Source organism: Humulus lupulus, chromosome 9 (genome assembly GCF_963169125.1).
Source record: "Humulus lupulus chromosome 9, drHumLupu1.1, whole genome shotgun sequence".
NCBI classification, from domain to species: Eukaryota; Viridiplantae; Streptophyta; class Magnoliopsida; order Rosales; family Cannabaceae; genus Humulus; species Humulus lupulus.
The window spans coordinates 180,269,273-180,282,772 of NC_084801.1; the positions used below are offsets into that span (position 1 = coordinate 180,269,273).

At 35.5% G+C, this 13,500-nt stretch overlaps 1 protein-coding gene across 1 annotated transcript; it reads left to right on the forward strand.

Annotated features, from left to right (window-relative positions):
- The first annotated feature begins 1,368 nt into the window (after positions 1-1,368).
- On the forward strand, positions 1,369-2,924 carry LOC133801370 (phenolic glucoside malonyltransferase 1-like). Its single transcript, XM_062239559.1, has one exon. It carries the CDS (start codon positions 1,423-1,425, stop codon positions 2,830-2,832), a length of 1,410 nt encoding a protein of 469 aa, XP_062095543.1. The 5' UTR covers positions 1,369-1,422; the 3' UTR covers positions 2,833-2,924.
- The last annotated feature ends 10,576 nt before the right edge of the window (positions 2,925-13,500 follow it).

The following is a 13,500-nucleotide window of genomic DNA, read 5'->3' on the forward strand; positions in this document are numbered from 1 at the left end:
CAAATGAAATAAATAAGGTTGGAATTGCATGTAATATATATTATGTATGTAATTCTTTTACAGGGGCTTCACTTTAAGTCTTACTGGTAGGGCTTTCAGTGTTTCTTGACTCGTGAACAGTTTTTGGCGCGATTTTTTTTATGACTGTGTATATTGTAGCTATTTAGAGCATTCTGCAAATTTTCAGAAAATTCTGAATAGTTTACAGTACTGAAAACTAGATTCAAACATGTTGTTTTCCACGCGCATAAAAAAAATTAGTCACGCGTGCAACAATATGTTTGAACTAAGTTTTCGGTACTGTAAACTATTCAAAATTTTCTGGAAATCGCGCTGATGCTCTAAATAGCTATAATATAGACGGTCATAAAAAAAATTGTGTTGAAAATTATTCAAAGATCGAAAAAATTGAGAACTCTACCAGTAGGGCTTAAAGTAAAGTTTTTATAGGGGAATTCCCATATATATATATATATATATATATATATAAAGTGGTATGTGGGAAAAATTGAGCCTCTTTGTACCGTTCAAACTAGTTTAACTAGACATCATGAAAATGCAATTGTATATGGAAAGTTACTACTTTCCTAATATTTCTTTCTTATTTGAAACATTTTGTACTTGAAAGAAGTGGAATAAAAATTGGTAATCAGTCACGTTATAAAAAAATATTAATGATTTTGATAATAAAAATAAAATAGAAAATCATATGAATATTATTGCTCTCAGCATCCTTATAAAAGTTAATCTAATCATAAAAAATCTAGCACTCCAAATTTAACAAGTATCTGACAGGATCACAATTATAAATTAAATTTGGAATACATCAACCAATTTTAGGCTTCAAAAATAGCAAACTCTACCAAGCTAAATCCTTGTATATTCTTGAAAAATTAACTACCTTCAAATCCAAAAAATGTAAACTCAGCCTGTATATGCAAAATTATAATTTTATAAGTAACAATAAAAAAATATACATCATTTATGATTATTAATGAAAATCAATATACATGTAAGAGTAATTCAGTCATGCTTATGCTTGTTCTTATACTTGAATTTTCAGGTGTTAGTTTAATTCAGATTACATATATTTTATTATATTAATTAATAAATTTAAAAACTCGGAAAAACTAAAGTCGACACATGTCCTTTATTAATACGAAAGTTAGCTACTTAAATAGTAACGGAAATATGTCTATAAAAGTTTCCACTAATATCCCTATTTATAAATTTGATGTTTCTTACAAGTATGCCCAAAACCAGAAAAATCAGTACAAAGAACATATATGTGGTTGATACTATTTCACGTGTACGAAAAATGATGGCTGCATATAAATCTATATGTTAAACCCTTGTCTTTACGACCACAAGGACCGCTCTTCACACAATTCACAGACGTCATAGTACTAGAACTGCTTAGCCATGGCCTCACCCAAAATACTTGAAGTCTCCCATGTCGCTCCTTTTACGGCCTCACCCCAATCCACCACCCACTTCTCTCTCCCCTTAACCATGTTCGATACCTTTTGGTTCAGGCATTCTCCCGTCCAACGTCTTTTCTTTTATTCTCTCCCTGAAACTGAAGACACTTTCTTCAACTCTGTTCTTCCAAAGCTCAAACACTCCCTCTCTCTCGCACTCCAATACTTTCTACCTCTAGCCGGCAAACTAGCTTGGCCTCAAGATTCCCCCAAACCAGTCGTTCTTTACACTCGAGGCGACGTCGTTTCGGTCACCGTCGCCGAGTCCGATGCTGACTTTGACCTCCTGGCCGGGAACCATGCTTTCCCAGCCTCGGCGGTTCGTCCTCTGGTTTCTCCGTTGCATCTTTCTAAAACAGGGGCTTCTGTAATAGCTCTGCAAATCACTGTATTTCCCAATCGTGGATTTTCTATTGGTCTAACTACCCATCACGCTGTTCTAGATGGAAAATCCACGACCATGTTTATGAAGTCGTGGGCTTACTTATCTAGAGAGAATCCGCCATTATTGCCAGAGCTCACACCCTTTTATGACCGGACTATCGTAAAAGACCCATGTGGGCTTGACATGAAGTTTTTGAATAGTTGGATGGGAAATCCTGGCTCAACGTCGTCTGATTGTAGAAACAGCCCAAAACTGTTCGAACTCTTTAAAAGCCCGGATGGACCTTCCGACTTATATAGAGCCACTTTCGAACTAACCCGCTCCGATATAGATAAACTGCGGCGAAGGGTGTCGTCCAATTGGGATAGTTTAACTCATCGATCTCCGAAACCAAAGCTCCACTTATCTTCTTTCGTTCTTACGTACGCATACATGTTCGATTGCTTTCTCAAAGCAACAGAAGGAGATGAGAGTAAAAGTAAAGTCATTTTAGGGTTCGCCGCTGATTACCGGAATCGTTTGACACCTCCAGTGCCAGAAAATTACTTCGGCAATTGCGTGGGAGTCAAGCTGAATTGGGACGACACGAGGGAGCACTTGCTTGGTAGGGAAGAAGATTCGTTGACTGCTCTTGTGGTGAAGGCCAGTGCTTTAGTCAAAGAGTTGGGCGAAGAAATCGATTTCTATAAGGAGGCAGAGGAATTGTTTTCGAGATCGAGTTCATTGGGGTCTGACAATTATCTCTACTTTGTAGTAGCTGGGTCGCCGAGGTTCGGCGTTTACAGCATAGATTTTGGATGGGGCCGGCCAAAGAAGGTGGCTGTCTTATCTATAGAGAATGGATCCATTTCAATGGCGGAGTCTGGAGATGGAAATGGTGGCGTTGAGGCTGGTTTGGTTTTGAAGAAGCATCAAATGGATCGCTTTGCTTCCGTGTTTGTCAATGGTCTCAGTGATATTCTTTAATGTTGTATGTTTTCGGTTATTTTTACGTGGATAATGTGTTTTTGCACAATATTGTTTACAATAATATTCATTTGGTACGTTGTATTTTGAAATCGTACGTATTTGATACCCTAAATTCAAATTTAATTAATAAAATTTTACAAATTTAATCAAAATGCTATAATTATATAAGTTCCAAATTTATATTTAATTACTTAATTATATATAATTGATAACAGCTTGGTCACATTGACAAAATTTTATATATCAAATCAAAGTCTAGAGTACTAAATATGTATAATTTTAAAATATAAGGTGTCATATGAGTATTATTAAAAACAGATGATATCAAAATGATATTTTGCAAAATTACAAATTACCAAATGAGTAAATTCCCTATTTTTTATTATAATGTATCAAACCTCTTTGGGGGTAGGGAAAGGTCATAAAAGTGGGAGAGTTATTGAGGGTGGGCATTAGGGGTGAACACGGTGTGGTTTGGGCGGTTTGAACACTTTTTAATACACCACGCCACAAGTGCAGTTTAGTAACTAGAACACACCATGCGGTGTGATTTTGTTGCACCAAACCGATCAAACCAAACCATTTTTTGCGGTGTGGTTTGAACGGTTTTCCACGGTTTGTGTTAAAAAATATGTCATAACAAAATTTAAATTTTTAAAAAAATACTAAATCCTTAGTTTATAACAAATCCTTAATAAGTTCTAAACAACATCACAAGTTATCAATTAAGTTCAGTGAAACACAAAAAAAATATACAAGTCTCCCATATTGGGTAACTATAAAAAATGGTATATATGTAAAGTTTATTTTTTTTTAATATATTTGTAAGTATGCGATGCGGTGCGGTGTAAACCAAAATTTCACACCGCCAAACCGCGCACCGCACCGCACCGCGCGGTTTAGCTAAAATACAAACCATACCGAACCATTACACTTTTGATACCGCGGTTTGCGGTGTACTATGGTGCGGTGCGGTCGGTCACCGCAGTTTGTCGGTTTAGATGCTCACCCCTAGTGGGCATAGCCTCCTACGCCCATTTTCCCAAAAATTCAAGGAATGTTTTAGTTTGTTATTGCATAAATAAATACTTCCAAACTTTTTCATACATTAATTATATATCAAAAGGAAGACTATTGTTCTTGTTTATAGCTAAGTTAATTACACATTAAATAATCATCATTTGTTTGTTTCTTCGAAATTCAATTTTGTTAGGTCGTTGTCATTGAGATTTTTTTAGTGTTGTTTAATCTTGAGTCTTGACATTATGTCTTATGCCATATGTAAATTTTGTGTCAAATTTAGCATAAAAAAAAATTAATTTAATATTTAGCCCAATATTTATAAATTGTGCTCAAATACACAAGATGCAAATTAACACAAAATCGTCAATAATTCATTTAATATTTATGGAGAACATACAAAAATTAATTTTTTATTATTCAAATTATGCACCCAAAAAATTTGTCATTAAAATAAATAAATGATATATGCTTGATCATCAACTACTAAATTATAGTAATTAGTGGCAATATGGTAAATAAAAAAGTAATATTTATTGATGTGCCAAATTTAGTTCAGTTATATTTTTCAGGGATATTATTTTTATTTTTATTTTTATTTTTATTTTATTTTATTAATTAATTAATTAATGGATAATTCAAAAAATTAGTTTTTTTTTTATGTTTTCATTAATTAAATTAAAAAGTAAATTGTAAGTTGGTTACAGATTTATTTTTTAAATTTGAATATTTTCTTTGAAGTATGACTAATAAGAAAATATACGGATAACTCAGATATCTCAGACAACCAAGTCTAATTCGCTCTGTGAAAAATAGAACGATATTTTTCTCTCCCTAAAAAATAAAGAACCAATTCTCAGGCCTATTATCTTGATCTCATGTGTTGAGTACATCAAGTTGAATCACAAATAAACTATCATTCATTCTCTAAGTGCTCACACACTTCTTGAGGTGTAGAGAACGCTGTGGAAGATCTTGGTGTGTGTACTTGGAAGCAGCTTGGACAGGAAGATCGTTCTTATTACGAAAAGATAGCAATGACACTTGATAGGCTTCAAGAGGTATGATTTCTATTCTTAACTTGCTTATGATTAATGTATGTATATTAATGGATCCGCATATTTAAAAGTAATTTAAATATGATACAATTTTTTTTTGTACACTGGGCCAACCCCACCACTATTCTGATGCGTATTAGGAAACTTGTTCCTAACATATAAGACTATCAAATATAAGTTCAACCCACACTAGTACAAAAAAGACCTTTTAGGACTCGCGGGGCACGAGTCTTTTATTTGAGAGCCTTAAAAACCAATATTTTTTAGGACTCGCATTGCGAGTTCTAAAAAATTGATGCGAGCCCTAAAAGAATGGCCTGAGTAAGTGGCGGCGCCACCACTCTACGATGGCCATTGGGTCTAATTTTTTAGTGGGTTTTGAAGCCCAAGATGCAAGGAATATGGTGGTGGTGGTGGTTCATCTCGTGGTGGCTCGAGGTGGCCAGAAAGTGGTCGGAAAGTTTGGGAAAACCCAAAACTGCATAAACTTTGAGATGCACTTTGAGGGCCTTAGGTCACGCGTGAGGGGCTGATAGCTTTGGGGGTTGGAGGTTTCGGGGGGTGGCCCATCTCGTTGGGCGGCGCGTGGTGGTCGGTGGCGACGGCTACGGCAGGATGACCGTTTGGCTGTTCGGAGACAAGCTAGAGAGAGAGAGAGGGACATTCAGGAGAGAGAGAGTGATTCAAGTTTTTTTTGTGTTTTTTTTTTTTTATAATATTGAGTTATTTGAGCAATTGGAGGGAATTTGTGATTTTTTAAAATTCAAATTTTTAGGACACACATAAATTTTTAGGACTTGCACTACCGCGTGTCCTAAATTTTTTTTTTAAGGACTCACAATGAGTGTCCTAAAAATTCCAAGAGGTATTTGTTAGAAAAAAATCAACTTTTAGGACACACATAGTTTTTAGGACTCGCGAGTCCAGGAGCTATTTTTAGGACTCGCATCTAGGTGAGTGTCATTAAATGATGTTTTTGTAGTAGTGTCATCTCAATAAGATTTCACACATCTTGAAATTATAATTTTGATTATTGCTATTTTATATTTTAAAGTATTCAATAATACATAAGGTGACATTCTATAATTAATTAATGATACTTTATAATACTTATTAAATTTAAATATATATATATATATTCGATATTGAATTACACCACCATTAATGATCAATATATAATCTATTAATGGTGATGGACACCAAGTAATTCTTAGCATTTCTATATTATTTTTCATGATGACATGTTCCAGAAGTAGTTGGATTTCTGTTTGTCTTTCTTTTTCCCTTTTGTTTCTTTCGAAATAAAAGGTCCATGACAGCCAAAACTTTCTAGAAAGCCAATAAATGAAAATGTTATATTATGTGGAGATGAAATTCGGTACAAAAATTTATAGAAAGTCAATAAAGGAAAATGTTACATATTATTTGGAAATTAGATTCGGTTTTCTTTGTATTGACGTCACATGGTACGTGATTAAAGTAGAATATACATTAACAAGTTTCATTTACAATTACGATTACGATGATTACTCGTAAAGAAGGGGATATTGAGTTATATAACCTTCTTCACCGAACAGAACGGTTTAACTATAAAACGATTCAAATATATATATATATATATTTTACAATTTTAGTAATAAAATTACTAATATATTCCTACTCTAAAACTTAATATTAATATTAGGTTTATCATTACAATATAGAGAGCATTTCACACAACAGAGACACTTCGTTTCATACAACTCAGCAAATTTTCTGGTCATCTCATTCTCTTTATCTCAGCTAACTCAAGTGCTCTCCATTTGAGCTAATTTAATATTTTTTTAAGAGTCCAAACTTGTCTAGCCATTGAATCACACTATTTATCTTCTTCAATTTTTTTTCTTCAGTTTTTCTTCAAACAAAGGTATGTAATTTTAAATCTTAAATAAGAACAAATTGCAACTTGTTTCTGAGTGGATTAAAAAAACTTGATAGACACTACTTTGATTTTTGTTCTTGCTAGAGTTTTGCTATTAGTAGGTAAATTTGTTTTTTTCTTTATATATTCTTGATGATATTAAAGAATGCAAATCATATGTTTGTGAAAATGCCTCAATGAATTAATTTTATTAAATTAGATTGAGATTTTCAACTCATATACAATATGTGCTGTTGCTTATGGTTTGATATTTGAAATGAATATTTACATTGTTTGTACTACTTCATTATCTTTTTTTGTTAAAAAAATATATTGGATATGTGATGAAGGGTGTACATATTAGCTTAGTTTTATAATTGATATTGTTAACAATCTTGCTTTTTATTGAAGATTACAGTCATGGTGCATAATCACGTCAAGTCAATTTTCTTAGACTCATATATTCAAATAAATCTTATTATAGTGTTTGGGTAATGATATTTTTATGTAAATTTGCTTTCTATTAGCGTTTTTAGATGGATCGATTGTCTAATTACCCAAGCTCAACTCTTATACACTCTATTTTTTGGATTCCATGGCACGGATGAAAGTACCAAGCATTAGAGATCCACAACAACCGATTCAACGACGGTTGATTATTCACGAATCTAGTCCAGAGTCGTGCTCAAAATCGTCGGATTCTAGTGTGCCACCAACACCTCCAACAAACACAACAATGACTCAATCAGATAATGAGGTAAATGAAGTTAAATACATTTTTTCTATTCTTGTACTTTTTTTATTAGATAATATATTTAATTGAAATCAATTGGCTATAAATTTAGAGCACTAAAGGCATGATTGGAAAAAAATTGGTCTAAAATGTAGAACTCAACCAAAACAAGTAGAGCTCAAGGGTTATGGTTGAAATTTTAAAAAATGTTATGAACTTTCAATTTAGAGCTCGACTAGCTTGAGTCGAGATTTGCAAAGTCTAATTGATAGAATAGAGCTCGACCATATATAGTTGAGATTTCCAAAGTCTAATTGATAGCATAGAGCTCGACCATATATTGTTGAGATTTCCAAAGTCTAATTAAAATTATAGCATAGAGCTCGACTGATGTGAGTAGAGCTCAACCAATGAGAGTAGAGCTCGACCGATGAGAGTGGAGCTCAACCATACAAAGTGGATATTTCCAAAGTCTAATTGAAATTTTAGAATGGAGCTCAACTAGTGTGAGTCAATAAATACCATAAATAGTCGAGAGTTCCAAAACATAATTGAAATTGTACCATAGAGCTCAACTAGTGTGAGTAAAGCTCTATTGATGTGAGTAGAGCTCAACCATACATAGTAGAGATTTCCAAAGTCTAATTCGTTGTAGAAAAGAGCTCAACTGGTATGAGTAGAGCTCGACTGGTGTGAGTAGAGCTCGACCTTACATAGTCGAGATTTCAAGGCTTAAGTAGAGCTCTACCAAACATGGTTGAGATTCCAAAATTTTAATGAAATTTTCATAGGTTTTCTCAACTAGAGTGGGTAGAGCTCGTCTAACATGTGTTTTACTCTATTGATTAAAATTTTATCTTTCTCTTGTATTTAATTACTAGGTACATAATGAAGAAGAGTCAGTGACATGTTTTGAGAAACAATCAGAATCACATGTTGATGAACAATCAAATTCTTCCTCTGTGCCACGACAGAATACACTTCCAGTAAGTTTTATTTTGTAATATATTTAATTTTTTATGTTATTTATTATTGAGAAATATGATATTTAATTTATTTCATATCGAAAAGATTCCTCGATTGAAGCCTATATTAGAGGAGAATGAACACTTTGAGTGCAAGATAGGTGTAAAAAGTAAGATGGATGATGTCACAAAACTTGTCAATGATGTACTAAAGAATGACCCGACCAACTTAAAATTGTTCAAGGAATCTCCATTTGGCCACTTTCTTGAACTTAAGAACTATGAACATTCAAATCAAGTGATGTGGTTATTACTCATTCAAGAAGCCGACTGTGATAGAGAATCAGAGATGTGGTTTGTTGTTAATGAGGTACCGATCTGATTCTCGTTGATGGGGAATGCATTAATATCTAGGCTAAAATGCTCAGAATATCCAAAAGGTTGGAAAAGTCAAGCAAAGTCAAATACATGTAGAGACAGACACTTTCGTGGGAAAACAATAGTTAGCATTGACGATGTGAAGGTCAAATTTACACAAATGTCCAACCCAAACCAAAATAAAAAAGGTCGAAGGAATGTAAATGTATAGCCGAGCTCTACTCATATTAGTTTAGTCATATTGTAAAGGTTCTACCAAACTCAACCATGTATAGTTGAGCTCTACTCATGTCAGTCGAGCCATACAGTAAAGGCTCTCAAAACTCAACCATGTATAGTTGAGCTCTACTCATATTAGTTTAGCCATATTGTAAAGGTTCTACCAAACTCAACCATGTATAATTGAGCTTTACTCATGTCAATTGAGTCATTTAATAAAGGCTCTCAAAACTCAACCATGTATAGTCGAGCTCTACTAATATCAGTCGAGCTTTACTCATATTAGTTGAGACATATTGTAAAGGTCTACCAAACTCAACCATGTATAGTTGAGCTCTACTCATGTCAGTCGAGCCATACAGTAAAGGCTCTCAAAACTCAACCATGGATAGTCGAGCTCTACTCATATTAGTTGAGCCATATCGTAAAGGTTATACCAAACTCAACCATGTATAGTCACATTGTCACATTTATTAAGATTCAATTATTCTTATCAAACACATTGTCATGTCTCCTATCTACTATATTTAAATTATCGCATTTAATTAATACAATAATGTTCATGCCAATATTTTACTAATAAATAAAATTGTCAATATAATTAATAAATTAATTGTACAAAAAATATTTGTATTTTCATAATTTTTCTAGACTAAATTGTCACATTTGTTAAGATTCAATTATTCTTATCAACCACATTATCACGTCTCCTATCTACTATACATAAATGATCACATTTAATGAAAACAATAATGTTCATGCCAATGTTTTCTAATAAATAAAATTGTCAATATACTTAATATATTAATTGTACAAAAATATTTGTATTTTCATAATTTTCCTAGACAAAATTGTCACATTTATTAACATTCAATTATTCTTATCAAACACATTCTCACATCTCCTATCTACTATACATAAATTATCGTATTTAATGAATACAATAATGTTCATGCCAATATTTTACTAATAAATAAAATTGTCAATATACTTAATATATTAATTGTACAAAAATATTTGTATTTTCATAATTTTCCTACACAAAATTGTCACATTTATTAAGATTCAATTATTCGTATCAAACACATTATCACGTCTCCTATCTACTATACATAAATTATCACATTTAATGAATACAACAATGTTCATTCCAATATTTTACTAATAAATAAAATTGTGAATATAATTAATAAATTAATTGTACAAAAATATTTGTATTTTCATAATTTTCCTAGACAAAATTATCACATTTATTAAGATTTAATTATTCTTATCAAACACATTGTCACAAGCTCGATCACCCATAGTTGAGCTATACTCATGTCAGTTGAGCTCTAAGATGAAATTATCATTAGTTTTCTAAATCTCGATCGTTAACAGTTGAGCTCTACTCACATCAGTTGAGCTTTATGCTAAATTATTTATCAATCTTTGCAAAGCTCAACCATCCATGGTCAAGCTCTACTCATGTCAGTTGACCTCTATGATGAAATTATCATTAGTCTTCCAAATCTCGACCGTTGACAGTTGAGCACTACTCACATCAATAGAGCTCTATGCTGAAATATTTATCAATCTTTGCAAAGCTCAACCATCCATGGTCAAGCTTTACTCATGTCAGACGGGTTCTATAATGGAATATTTATCAATCTTTTGGCTTCAGTGTCTCTTTTTGGCCATCGAAACTTGACCTCACGGCATTAGCAACTACTGCAGCAGTTGCTTGACGATGCTTTCTTTTCCGACTAATAAGGGAACAAGTGTGAGTGTTACAATAAGTTCGTATTGAGAAACGCTTTGAGTTGGTAACTTTTGCTGCACGCACTGACCAATTGCATGACTTATCAATAGATTTTGTCACATATAATGACTTGGCAGATTTATTAATTTCCATCTCAAAGCAAGCCTTTATTGCAATATCATTCAACTTAGTTTTTACCTCGTCATTGTTCTTGAATTCTTGATCAATTGCCAAATCTGATCCATCTGGGAAACTAAACGGGTCTTCACTAGTGACTTGATTTTGTTAGTCGTGGTGGTCTGATGGATCATAGTAGTTGAGTGGGTCAATATCATCTGGAGTTGGAGATGATGATTTTGTCCTTTTGTTAAGAAGGTCCATAGGTTCATAACCTATTGTTATCCCCAAATTTTGAAAATGATGACATGGCAATAGAAATGACAAATGGCATGCAATGGTTGGGTGATCTGGCTTAGGAGTGACCCAGTAGACCGATGAAGAATTTTGACTGGCCAGAGAAGTGTCGTTGCCGACCAGGGATGACCTTGTCCGACAAGTCACATGTGTATCTGCCCAGGCATGACCTTGGCCGATCGGTCATGACCATGTCCGACCAGTCAAGTGCATTTCTGCCCAGTCAAGTGCATGTCTACCCAGCTAAGTGCATGTCTGCTTAGTCGAGTGCATGTCTGCCCAGTCAAGTGCATGACTGCCCAGTCAAGTGCGTGTCTGCCCAGTGAAGGTGTGGTCGACCAGCTTGAATGAGATATGGATCGACTGGATGGAGCAGGACTATGTCAAGATTCCCATAAATGGTTTCAACAAGAATCAGTCTTGGCATACACGGGAATCTCTATTTATCCCAAAAATATAGTGTATTGTTACATTTTGAATATTAGTGTAATTTAAATATAATGAGAATAATAAAATATCCCGAGTATGGGGGATATCATCTGTACGATCCTGAGCCTATAAATACAAGGCTTATGGCATCATAAAGGGGACTTTTGGATTTTTGAACTTTTGATCTGAATTTTCTAGAGAGAGAGAGTACTTGTATTTGAGAGAATTCTTGTATTCTTGGAATCGACACTAAAGAAACTCAGTTGACTCAAGTTCATCTGATCTTGAGTGCAGTCTATAATCACAACTCTAAGTGGATTAGACTATTACCATCATATTGGGGTTGAACCACTATAAAATCGTCTGTGTCGTTTATTTTCTCTTGAAGGTTTTATCGTTTTTGACGTTCACACGTTGTTGGCCAAAAACGCGGTCAACATTTTGGTGCTTTCATTGAGAGCCTGAAGAGAAAGACAGACAATCCCTGAAGAATTATGGCGCCTAAGAACACCAATGCGGCCTCCAAGAAGACAGGCTCCTCTAAAGAGCTTGCCAGATCAGAAGGTTCTAGCCTTCAAGATCGTGAAACTGAGCCTAGAGTCGTGCTCGAGGACGTAACCCCAGAGGTTGAAGAGCTCCAGGAAGCCATGATCGCCTTCCAAGAGGAGATGGCACAGTTCAATGCCAGACAGGAGGCGTTCGCTGAAGAAATGGTTAGACAGAATGCCGCATTCGAGTAGCAAAGACGGGAAATGGACGCCAGGAGTGAGAAGATCCGGCGACAGCAAGAGGAGGCCGGTAGGCGACATCGCGAGGCTGCACTCACTCTGGAGGCAGCTACACAGCTGACCCGGGCCAATGCCCAAGCTGCACCTGGAGTGGCAGCCACCCCAGGAGCAAGGACCACAGAAGCTGGTCGTAAGAACACTGATAGACCCCACTCTCGCGGACCAAGCAGGGGTGGTAGTAACCCACCTGGTCGTGAGGAAGATGGAGTCCGGTCGGACACTGCCTCAACTCAAACGGGGAACACCAGAACCCCCTCAAGGAGCCATCGATCAGAGACTTCTAGGCCAGGAAGTCATAAATCAGGTAGCAAGAAAACACCTCCTGAGCAGGAGCACAATAGAGCTCCTTAAGGTAAAGAAACTTCCCACTTCAAAGATGGGCATGGGCGTGATGAAGCTGACAGTCATCACACTGACCAGTCGAAGGAGAAGAATAATGACAACCATTGAGGAGGAAAAGATCGCCCAGCTCAGACAGGAAGGCCACCACTGCATCCCAACCAGCGCAGTGGCAAGGAGCATGTTCCACCTAGCAAACCTTCCGAGAAAACTCGGAGTACAGTATTCGATCGATTAGGAAAACACACCACTCAGAAGGATCTAAGGGACGTCATTGCTGATAGAAGAAGGACCGTCTCGGTCGAAGGGCAAGAGCCAATCCGACCTACCAATCGAGTAGAAATATTCGATGATGGTCTGCCGGATAGGAGCGCCCGACCAGGAGGTCCCGAAAATGAGTCCCAAGCAGTGGCCCCAGGTATCCAATCCCAGCTTGATGCTCTGACAGCAGCAGTTCAGAGTCTGTCAAAACGACCATCTGCGATTGATCCAGTAGACCACAGGAGTGGCATCCTTTTCTGTGCTCGAATTAGAGCAGCCAAACCACCAGCGAAATACAAAACACCGGTACTGCCAGTTTATACAGAAAGGCAGACCCGATAAGGCACGTGGGGAAATTCGAAGATCAGATGGAGCTGCTCGGGGTGAGTGATGACTATCGGTGCAGAGTCTTCCCCACCA

Excerpts from the sequence above, each read along its gene's own strand:
- LOC133801370 (XM_062239559.1), top strand. The coding sequence starts at position 1,423 with ATGGCCTCACCCAAAATACTTGAAGTCTCCCATGTCGCTCCTTTTACG.